General features: G+C 55.0%; 2 protein-coding genes across 3 annotated transcripts in view; both read right to left on the bottom strand.

Annotated features, from left to right (window-relative positions):
• Positions 1-11,239, bottom strand: part of BCL7C (BAF chromatin remodeling complex subunit BCL7C) — a 289,889-nt gene that overhangs the window by 186,280 nt on the left and 92,370 nt on the right. The gene's annotated exons all lie outside the window — the stretch shown is intronic.
• Positions 2,404-11,163, bottom strand: ZNF629 (zinc finger protein 629). Of its 2 annotated transcripts, none has more exons than XM_054582657.1 (3): positions 11,008-11,163; positions 8,364-8,471; positions 2,404-8,208 (listed from the first exon to the last, which is right to left on the bottom strand). In XM_054582657.1, the coding sequence occupies exons 2-3, from the start codon at positions 8,434-8,436 to the stop codon at positions 5,678-5,680; spliced, it is 2,604 nt and encodes an 867-aa protein (XP_054438632.1). In that variant the 5' UTR covers positions 8,437-8,471; positions 11,008-11,163; the 3' UTR covers positions 2,404-5,677. The 2 variants fall into 2 exon arrangements, with proteins under 2 accessions (XP_054438632.1, XP_054438633.1); XM_054582658.1 differs by lacking the exon at positions 11,008-11,163 and adding an exon at positions 10,346-10,459.

Here is an 11,239-nt window from a genome sequence, read left to right as displayed (position 1 = left end):
GCGGGCCTGGAGGTGGTGGGTGCGCTCAGGGAGGCGCAGGGCGTGGACGGAGATGGCATCAAGCTGCTGAAGAAACGTGTGTGAAGAAATGGGAACAGCTGTAGCAAGGGTGGGGAAAACGGAGCGTATTGCATCACAGTGAGGCTGCCTGGCTCTGAGAGGAGCATGGTGCTGGGGAGTGGGTCGGCGTCAGCCAATACTCTTGAGCACTACCTTCTTTCCCAGGAGTCCTCTCCATGTGGGTTTCTTAAATAAATGGAAGTTACTATACATCACCTCCCCAAATACCTCCCCTAGGCCAGTCTCCATATCCAGAGGAGCTGAAAACTTTGTGAATCCTCATACCTAATAAAGTAGGCATCAAACCCACTTTCTCAAGCTCAAGCCAAAATGAATGGGATAAAGGTGCCAGAATTTTAGTTACAGGAACACTGATGCCATGGGAAGAACAGAGTAAACTCTCCATAAACGTTGGTCTGCAATGAGCCTGCCCAGTGCAAGGAGGATCTGCTTTAGGGGCTGCTCAGGCCCCTTCCAGCCAGTTTTGACCTCTTTGAACCCCAGTGGCCTCCGTTGCTGTGATACCCTGGGTTCCTTGGGGTGGGGAGGCCAAAACTGACCTTGATTCACTTCTTGCGGTTGAGGACATGGCCTCCTGGCAAAGGTGCCTGATTTAGCCAGAACTAGGGCTACTGTCTGATTGGCCACAGGGTCCAATAAAGCATTTAACACTGGCCACCCTTCAAAACTTCCCCTGGGCCCTGTGGCACTACACTCACCTGTTTTTTTTTTTCATACTTACTGTTTTCTGCTGGCCCCTTCCTACACTCTGCTCTGCCACTCTTCCTGGGTGTATTTACCCATGGCCATGGCTACAGCTAAGCTGCTAAGGCCCACCTCCTCCAGCCCAGTCCTCTTCCCTGAGGTCCAAACCTTGGGGTGGGGGGTAAGATCATGTCACTATCCTTAAAAATTCCCCAGTGCCGCCCTATCAAGTTTCTCAAACAAGATTCTCCACACTCTGGCCTCTGCACTCTACCTTCCTTCAATCCGCACCCCTCTATGTTCTAAACCCATACCCAACTGTTACGTACCTTCTATACCCCACCCCATCCCTGGCCCTTATACATACTATTTCCTGTGCCTTAGGTCACTTCCTCCAGCCAGTTTCCTGACCCTGTGCTGTGGAAGGCACCATGTCTGGGTGCACAGCCCCTTTTGCTGAGTCAGAACTAATCACTACCCCAGTGCCTGTACTTTTCCTGTAGTCTCACTTCACTGAGGACTCCTGTGCCAGGACCAGTTCTGATGTACCTCAATTGTCCCAGGGCTGGGAGCACAGAGAATGTGGGATAGATTCCATTTCCTCCCCCAAGAAAGTCAAAGCCCCTCTTCCTTCACCCTACCCCACGCCTTGCTTTCCAGAAGTGGAAGGAGGGCAGTGAACCTGCCCTGGGAGCCTGGGTCAGAGAAGCACAGAGAAGGTGGGCAGACAGCTTCCTGGCTGGTGCAAGAGACTCCTGGCAGAGCAGAGCAGAGGCAGGCAATGGGTTAGTGTTGACCTCAGGGTCAGGGGCTGTGGCCAGGCTTAGGCCCAGGAGATAGTGTAGATGTAAGCTGGGCACTGAGGATTCATCAGAGGCAGAGAGGCCTGCCTGGCTGAGTGTGGAACCTGGGCAGGCCCAGTGATGGGGGAGAGGCTTGGTTGGGTGTAGAGCCTTCCCCTCACCATTATGGTTTCCCTTTCCCTCACTGCCTTGCTATGGATCTTAGACACGTGGTTGCCCTTCCATGAGACTCAGTCTTTCCACGTGGTGAGGGCTGTGGACTACAGATGGAGGGTGAGACGACAGACCAGGTCTCCTCCACCCACCTCTCTTCTGAATCTAGAAAGCTGTGGTCCGGAGAAGGGGCTGGGCCAGGACCTGGACCCGGGCTCCAGGCGAACCAAAGAAGGTGGACTTCAGCTCCTGGAACTCCATTTTCGGAGCTTTTTCAGGTGGCAGTCTGGGGAGGGTGTGGGTGTTGTGGCCAGAGAGGCCTCCCTGGAGCCGCACGGCTGGACCTGGGCCAGCCAGAGTCATCAGGCAGCTTACCCAGCAGTCAGCAGGTTTTGCTGGTGCCAAAGCCAGACATCAGCAAGAGCTGCTTGGCTCTGTCACCACCTCAGAACATTTCTCCCCCTTTCTCCCAAGGGTATGAATTTTAAAACCCAATAAACCTTCACAGCACACACAGGATGGAGATTTTAGGGCCTCTGGGAAAAGAGTGCAAAGGTGGTCTGGAGCTTGGCTGAGCTTTTGACGTTTTATTTGGACCCTGGCTCTGGGAGAAGGCAAGATCTTTCAGCTTGCTCTAGGATTGAAAGAGAAGACAGAAAACACCTGGGAAATCTTATTCCCTTTATTCTCTTCAACTAATCAACATGACCACCGGTGACACAACACTGTTATTGACACACAACACTCAAAAGTGGGGCCTCTCTTCTCTCCAGGGGGACAAATTAGGTGAGCAGGGCTTCCTTAAGGGGGGCAAAGGAGTCTGGGGGCTGCTCACTTCAGGGGCAGGTGTCATGGAACCCTACCTCTTGACTGTGATGGTTTCAAGTTTCCCCATCATTCAGGATTCATGCCCAATTCTTTCCAGTTCCCATCTGACCTTCATATCTATAGCAGTTTCAAGTTTCACCCTACGCTCAGATCAGTTTCTTCTCTTCCCTTTGACTCTGTGACCCTATCTGTTGGGCTCCTCAACTGGGACACTTCTGAAGAGTCAGGCCTCCGTGGAGTTGGACAAGAGGCCTTCCAGACTGAGCTGGGCCTTTGCCTGAGCTGGTCAGAGGGACTCTGGACACTGCCACCTCCCTCAGCCAGCGGCCTACTTAGATCCTCCCAAGCTGTACCTTGTTCTGGGAGGGAAGCACCTGGCTAAAGGAGTTCGGGGAGGTGGGCAAGAGAGAACTGGTCATACCCCAAAGGTCTCCCACTTTGCCCCTTTCCAGCTACAAAACCCCAGACCCCAACTCATTGTGTCCACGTCATCCATTCAAGTACTGGAGCCTAAACTGGCCCTAACCCATTCCTACAACATGCGAACATCCTACTACATATGCTACACCCAAGTCCTCAATAGGCCCACAGTCGGCCTTTAACCACACTGACCACCTCTTCCCGGACTGGCCCCCGAGCCTCGAAGTCTGCTCCCCAGGACTCTTCTGGGGATATTGCTCAGACCTGTTCTGAGGGGAACTGCTTCTAGCTTTAAAAGGGGTTTGTTTACAATTGGAGTTTCTTTCTGCTACCATCTTAGAGGGGGGTTCTGCTTTGACTTGGAGGGCTGTCTTCTCTTCCTCAGTCTCATAGGGACACCCCCTTCATGGAAGCTTCTGTCAGTAGATTTGCAGGCAGGCTCCTTCTCCCCTCAGTAGTGTTTTCCGACCTGGCACTTGGGTCAGGTGGGGCTGTAATGCAGATGTTAAAAAGGGTCTCCCCACAATCATATGATGCCTGCCTTTTCCTCCTTCCCAGCAGGCTTGGGTTTTTCCTCCTACAGTGTTCTGGATTTTGATCCTTTGAATTTGAGTGTTATCCCTTTGGGGGTCAGGGTAGAAGGTGAAGGACTTTTTAACTTCAGGTAATGAAATTAGAGGTCTCTTCCATAGCTCCGTAGGGATCCAGGTCACCCTCTCGGGGGATGTGACTCCTGAAGGGGCCACCTCACCTGGCATGTTGGTTCTCTTACTCCAGGACCACAGTGCATTACTGGTGCCAGCATGGGGTCAGTGGGCACTTCCTTTGGATCCAGCACTGGAAGGAATCTCCAGGGTTAGGGGATGGGGTTCTTGTTACAGATGTTTCAAAAGGTTCCTCCAACCATTTTAGCGGGCAACAGTCTCTTTCCCCTGCCACACACACCCAGTCGTGTTAGTGGGTTTGGCTGGGTTAATCAAGTGTGGAACTGTGTGTGGTGTGCGAGGACAGGAGATGGGTCTGGCAGGGTAGTGTGGTTCTCTCATCTTTCCGTTTCCCCCTGAAGGTTTCTGGCTGAGGAGGAGAGGAGCCGAGTGGATGGAATCCGTACCTTCCTGAGACCATGAATGGGATGGGTTGTCACAACCTCAGCGGGCTCCAGGTGCCGGTGTGAGGGAGGTGGTCAGGCTTCCATATACTCTTCCAGGACCCAGGGTCCCTTCCGTAGGGTGTTTGGACACCCATCTCTATGTGCAGGCTGGCTCATCCTGCCAGCAGCCTTGCTATCAGCTCAGAGGAGAAAATGAAGTTTAAAAGTAGGTTGCTGGCTAATCAAAGCTCTCTATTCTGTCAACTTGCCGTCCCTTGTTGCCACAGAGAACCTACATGTGGCACTCATTGGCTTCGTGAAGAGCAGTTGGAGGATTTAACTACGCACAGGCCTTGAGTCTCTGAAGGGCTTTATTCTTTGGAGGTTGACTAGCAGCGGTTCTCCCTCTCCACTGAGGACAGAGTTCAAGGAAACAGGCTGCCACTGCAGCAAGACTGGTGGCAGTTAGATTTCAGGAGAAACCTCCTGACGGTGAGACCTGAGATGTAGCAGGAGGGGCCCTCCGTCCCTGGAGGCCTCTCAGAAGTCCCCAGGAAAGGGCTGTTCTGCCTGGCTGCAGGGGGGACCCTGGCAGTCTGGCTGGGATCTGCTTGCACTTGCAGTTTAACAAGCTCCCGGAAATGGGGAAGACAGCCTGGACTTTGCTGGGTTCCATCTGAGCGGTTTCTCCACTTGGTTTCCTTCCCTCGAAGCACTCTAACAGAAGCTCCCCCCACTCTCCCCGCTAAATTTTTGTGGTGGTTTCCCAGTATTCTTAAGGTTTTTATGCACCCCAAACTTCAGCCTTTAAGAAGGTGCAACATCATTTTATTCCTTCCCCATTTTTGGCTTCTGATAAGGAATTCCATGGGCCTCCTCCTCTCATGCACACAATTCATCTAGGATTGGCCTTATATCCCAAGGAACCCCCACTGCAATGAGCTGGACTTCCTCTTCCTAGTTCCCAGGTTATTTCTCTTCTGTGGGTCCAAGGGCTCCTCATCACTTATTTTTCTCCTGTCCTTGTTTTCCTTTTCAGTTCCACCCAATTCCCAAAACTACTCCCCACTGAGCATTTTACTCAGTGTAATTGTCCAAGGCTTCTGGGAATGCACCTCCCTCCCATATGCCAGTAGGAAAGAACACTGTGGAACGAGTTCATGGGAGGTTCTTCTGCACCTTCTGAGGGTCACTGCTCCCAAGTCAATGCCATTGCTATTTCCCTGCACTTCCCCAACCCTATAGTTTCACAAGGATTTCAGTACAGTTTTATAGGGTTGTCTAGAGACATATTGGGACCTCATCCTACAATTAATAGGGCTTTTATCCACTATGGTTTATAGGGATTTTTCTGCTACAGACTGAAAGGGCTTTTTTTTTTCCTACATATTTATAGGGTTTCTAACCCAACAGTTTTTCTCTACTGCATTATAAGTGGTTCCCACCAACAATTTTATAGGGTTTCTCATCACTGATGTAAAAGCACTACTTTTACCCAGGGTCCTTTATCCTTTGCATCTCTACAATCTGGTAGTGTTTTCTTCCTTTTCTCGCATAATATTTGGGGAGATCCAGTGTTCCTCTCAGGAGAGAGGGGCCCCTGGTCTCCAGGTGCATTTCACAGGGTGACACCCGGGTGGCAGCTCCTATGGAGGAGGAGGGCCGCAACTTCTGTGAAGCCGTCTCCACACTCAGGGCACAAATAGGGCTTTTCTTCCAAGAGGGTTTTGGGGGTTTCCCCTTCCCCATGGATGCTGCTTCCTGTGGGGGTGGGGGCCTCTCCTTCACCTTCCTGGCTTGTGGACAGGGTGACTGGCTCTGAAAGGGGGTCTTCGGGTCTGGGGGACTTTTCTTGGGTGTGGGTTTCCTGATGGCGGACGAGGGCCAGGCGATCCAGGAAGGAAGCCCCACAATCTGAGCAGCTGTAGGGTTTGGCTCCCAGGGGGCTCCTGAGGTGCTCCAGGAGGACAGAAGAGCTCTTCCCCAGCTCTGGACTCTTCTGGGGTTTCCCACCTGCATGGACTTTCTGGTGCAGCAGCAGCTCAGAGCTGAGGCCAAAGCTTTTTTTGCATTCAGGGCATTTAAAGGGCTTTCCACTTAGGAAGGGACTGGGCCCTGCCCCTTCTGCTAAACCAGTCCTATAATCAGGAAAGAGAAAGGGCTTTTCGTTGCCATGGGTGAGCTGGTGTTGGAGGAGCACAGCTCGATCCAGAAAGCTTTCTCCACAGTGGGAACAAATGTAGGACTTGGAGGAGAGCAGGCCCAGCCTTTGGCTGAAGCTCTCCTGCCCCTCAGGCATTTTAAAGGGTTGTCCTGGGGGGTCAGCTCTGCCCTCCGAAGCACCTGGATAGGAATTCCCTCCAAAAGGGAGCCTGGGAGGTCGGAACGGAGGCTTGGGGGCTGGGTGTGCGATGAGGCCATCTGAATTTTTGTAGGGGTTTTCTCCAATGTGGATCCTCTGATGCTGCATGAAAATGCCCTCGTCGTTGAACCCCTTTCCGCAGACAAGACACTTGTGTGGTTTGGCTCCGGGGGGCGGGGTTAGCAGGGCTGGATCCCCAAGCCCCAGCATAGTGTCGCCCTGAGCTCTCCGGGCTGGGGTCTTCCCTCTTTCGTGGATCACCCGATGCTGCTCCAGCTCGTGAGCCTCCAGGAAGGCCTTCCCGCAGTCGGAGCACACAAAGAGGTTCTCATCCATGTGGGTGCGCACGTGGGTGATGAGGTTGGAGCTCTGGCTGAAGCTCTTGCCGCACTCGGGGCACTTGTAGGGCTTCTCACCCGTGTGGGTGCGACGGTGCTGGATGAGGTGGGAGCTGCGGATGAAACTCTTACCGCAGTCGGAGCACTTGTAGGGCTTCTCGCCCGTGTGGATGCGCTGGTGGCGGATGAGCGTGGAGCTCATGATGAAGCTCTTGCCACAGTCGGCGCAGATGTACGGCCGCTCACCGCGGTGGATGCGCTGGTGGTTGATGAGGTTGGAGCTGACACTGAAACTCTTACCGCACTCGGGGCACTTGTAGGGCCGCTCGCCCGTGTGTGTGCGCTGGTGACGAAGCAGTGTGGCGCTCAGCGTGAAGGTCTTGCCACAAACGGGGCACTTGAAGGGGTCCTCGCGCAGGTGGGTTCGCTGGTGCTTGATGAGGGTGGAACTGTGGCCGAAGCTCTTGCCGCACTCGAGGCACTCGTAGGGCTTCTCGCCCGTGTGCGTGCGCTGGTGTTGGGTCAGCTCCGAGCTCTGGATGAAGCTCTTGCCACACTCAGTGCAGCGGTATGGCTTCTCCCCAGCGTGGATCTTCTGGTGCTTGAGGAGGTTATGGTTCTGGCCAAAGCGTTTGCCGCACTCGGGGCACTTGTAGGGCTTCTCACCAGTGTGCGTGGCCTGGTGCTGGATGAGGTCAGAGCTGCGGTAGAAGGCGCGCCGGCACTCGCCGCACTTGTACGGCTTCTCCCCGGTGTGTGAGCGCTGGTGCTTGATGAGGTTGGTGCTCTGTGTGAAGGCCTTCTCGCACTCGGTACACTTGTAGGGCTTCTCGCCCGTGTGCGTGCGCTGGTGCTGCACCAGGTTGGAGCTCCAGCTGAAGCATTTGCCGCAGTCCGGGCACTTGTAGGGCTTCTCGCCAGTGTGCGTGCGCTGGTGCTGCACCAGGTGCGAGCTCTGCGTGAAGCTCTTGCCACACTCAGAGCAGGTATTGGGCCGCTCGCCCGTGTGAATGCGCTGGTGCCGCAGCAGCTTGGACCACTGGCTGAAGCTCTTGCCACACTCGTTGCAGATGTACGGCTTCTCAGCCCCGGAGGGGCGGCCTTGCACCAGCTCCCTCAGGCTGGACTCATTGGCAGGGACCACCTGGGGGCTGTTCCATGTGGTCAGAGTCCCCCACTGCCAACTAGCCTCACATGCCTTGGTCCAGTCAGATGGGGTAGGGACTACCTCGGGGGCTGCGGGATCAAGAGGAGTCTGGTGGTCCAAAGGGCTGGGGTGACCCAGTGGAGCTGGGGGGTCCTGGGGGATGGAGGGATCCTGGGAGGGTCTCTCCAGGGGCATCTCTGGTGGATCCTTGAATTCTGGACTCTGAGCTGGATCTCCCAAGATGATCTCCTCCCCAGAACTTTCCTGCTGAGGGCTCTCCTCTTCATTCCCACTCTCGGCACCTACAGAGAGAAAGGGAGTCTCCAGCCCCCATCTCCTTGCAGAACATGCGATCAGTCTTCTCTTCCCTCCCCTGGGTTTCCCCCAGAGTCTGGGCTCCTCCCTGAATGAGCACCACTGTCTTGTCAGAACTGCAGTCCCTTCCTGTGCCCCTCACCTCTATGAGCATCGCTGGGGCTCTGTTCAGGACCCCGCAGGTCTGGGCCCCACAGCACTGCTTCAGGCTCCATCCCACAGCTCAGGACTGCCCAGTGTTCCAGGGACCCTGGGGGAGGAGAGAGAGGAGCACACGATGGGAGCTGATCTCCCACTTTTTCTTTCTCCCTACCTGCGCCACCGACCCCCCCCCCCCCCACGCCCCGCTACCTGCCCCAGGACGGCTCTCATTCCCCCTATTGTAAACTTCAGTTTCCTACCAACCCAGGTTTTTGGGCATTAGTTCTAATCGTCTCTACCCACCCCACCCCCGCAGGCCTGATTCCAGATCTTAAAATCACAACTAAGCAAGTAGGTGAATTTAAGAGTGTAATTAAAAGCTCATCAGTCATAACCCTTTAAACCCAGAGTGGGGGCTGGAGAGGTATCTGACACCCAGAGGGGAAGGAGGCTCTCACCCCACTCCTCTGATGCCCAGAGGCTGGGAAACCTGTTATTTTACTAATCAGAAGAAGCTCATTAAGTCTCTAATTTTCCTCCTTAATGAGGCTGCTAATTGGAACCAATAAACTTTCCTTGAGAGCCTCCCAGAGAACTGAGGCTGCCTAGAACACTTGAAGAGTTAAAAGAAAGAGAGAAAGAGAAAAAGAGAAAGAAAGGGAAAAAAACCTCTCTGATTTTCCTGAGGCAACAGGGTCCCTCCAAAAGGACCGGGACACATTCCTCTTATCTAAGCACACAAAGAAGATTGGGCCAGAGGTGGGGGGAGGGGGCATTTTTAAAGCCGCTACCGCTAGGGGCTTGTGCCAGAATGACCTTGGGGGGAAATGGAAAGGATGAGAGAGGTGAAAGAGGTGCGTGAAGACCGTCCGCGGCCGACACAGGGCCTGCTGTGGTGTCCTCGTTACCTCACCGTCCCCACAACTCCATTAGGAGACCCAGGAATCAGACTGTCCATTTTACAGATTTGAAAATCAACCCTCAGCGAGAGTTCGCCAAGGTCGCAGGCCAGGAAGTGGCATAAACCAGAAATGCAATGTCGCTTGCCCCAGACTCAGAGAGGAAGATGACCTTGGGAGTCCTGTGAAACTCCTAAGTGTGGGCTGCTGGCAGGGATGGGTGATGAGGGAAGCTCTGAGGGAGCCTATGGCCATGAGAATGGGATGGGGAAATTCCTGGGACCTGAAGGTCCTTGGCTGTAACAGCAGGGGTTGGATCTAATGACTAGCCTTACCATCTGCGCCTATAAACTCCAAACAGCCCTCCCCCGTGAGGCCTTCCCTATCAGTCCCATCCTGGTACCCCTTCTTCTGTACTGTCTGCTCTGTCTTGTTGCTGCTATGTGCTGTGCCCAGGATGATGCCTAACACGGAACAGGTGCTCAATACATTTTGGTAGATGAACAAAAAAATGAATGAGATACCCCTTGTTCCTGGAAAACCTGTTTGTCTGATGCCTTTAAAGGTCAGTTTTCAAGGAGATGGCAGCAAAGAAACAGTTCAGAGTGGCCTCTTGGTAAAACAGCCCGCTCACTCCAGAAAGGCTGATGTATGAGGGAACAGGACCACAGGAGCTAAGTGCCAGGAGAACTTCCCACAACATGGAGACCCTTAAGAGAGTCCCTGGGAAAGCCTGGGTTTGGGGTGGCTGTGTGGGATGGGTGCTGTGTGTATGGGGGCGGCGGAACAAGCAGACATGGCCAGGACTCAGGAGGAGGCAGCTGGGAGGTAACCCAAGGGAAGCAGGAGCTGGCTGAACCCTGCCTGCTTAATAGCAGCAGGGGAGACAGGAGTGAGATTTTTAGGAAGTAACTTAATTTCTTCATCTCTGTAGCTCCTTAGGCGATGAGAATTTCCCCTCCCCCATCTGTAAGTGTCTTTGGGGAGGTGGAAGCAGGCACCTCTGCCAAGCTGGGGCTGATGGTTCTGAGGAGGCCTAGAAGGTTGCCCTGCTGTTTGCTGAGGACAGGTGAGACCTATGTACCTTGGTTATTTCGAGAAACTCAAACTCAGCGGTCCAGAGTAGAAGGAAGAGGTTAATGACAGGCCGCCATGGAGTACGAAAGTGGGAAGACCCAAGGAGGCAAGAAGTGCTCGGAGCAGCCCTAGGCCCCAGCCCCAGACCTCGGACTTCGAGCCAGTCCCACTGCGGAGGGGGGAGGGAAGGAGGCTGCCTCGCAGAGAGGTGCGGAGAGCGACCCAGGGTGACCCTGAAGTGGAGGCAGGGGAGGGCGCGCAGCCATCCTGGCCCCCGGCCCCCCTCGGCCGCACCAGCACAGACCCTGGACTCCTGCTCCATCTGTTCCCCGCCAACGTCTTTCGGTTCCCAACTCCCAGGTCCGGGCATCCTCCGCCTCCCGGGCCCCCAGGATTCCCCGCTGGCTCGCAGCCCCCAAGCCCTGGCCTGGCGGTCGAATTCCCTCTTCCCAGAATGCTCACGCCTCCCTTCCCCCACAGCCAGACCCTCGCGCTTTTCCCAGAATCCTCGGTCTCTGCCCCCCTGCCCGGCCCCAGCCCTACCCCTGCGACCAGTGGCCGGGCAGGGGGCTCAGGCCCGGAGCGACCCGCCTCCCTGACCCATTGTTCCCGGGCGGCCGTCCCGGCCTTTCGGGCCACCCCTCAGGAACCCAGGCGTCCCCAACTCACGACTCTGGGGTCTGGGAAAGGTGGAAGGCAGAATCCAGCCCCAGGGGACTTAACCCCTTGAATGCCCTGCCTGGGGGGAGGGGGTGGCGGGCTTGATGCCGAGGACTCTGGGTTCCTTCTCAAGGGGTGATCCCAGGCTGAGGACTCGGGGACCAGTTCAGGGTGACTGGGACGGAGCAGGAAGTGACCCCAGCTTCCCGGGTCCCTCTAGCCTGGAGTCAGAGCATCAGCT

This window comes from Pteronotus mesoamericanus, unplaced genomic scaffold, assembly GCF_021234165.1.
Source record: "Pteronotus mesoamericanus isolate MK-2021 breed Mesoamerican mustached bat unplaced genomic scaffold, CSHL_Meso_final contig_72, whole genome shotgun sequence".
Lineage (NCBI taxonomy): Eukaryota > Metazoa > Chordata > Mammalia > Chiroptera > Mormoopidae > Pteronotus > Pteronotus mesoamericanus.
Note: the sequence above shows the minus strand (reverse complement) of the source record. Positions and strands in the feature narration are given on the sequence as shown.

Coding starts and splice junctions, on each gene's coding strand:
- ZNF629 (XM_054582657.1), bottom strand. CDS start 8,436: ATGGAGCCTGAAGCAGTGCTGTGGGGCCCAGACCTGCGGGGTCCTGAA. Junction 8,209..8,363: donor CCCCAGCGATGCTCATAGAG/GTGAGGGGCACA, acceptor TTCTCTCTGTAG/GTGCCGAGAGTGGGAATGAA.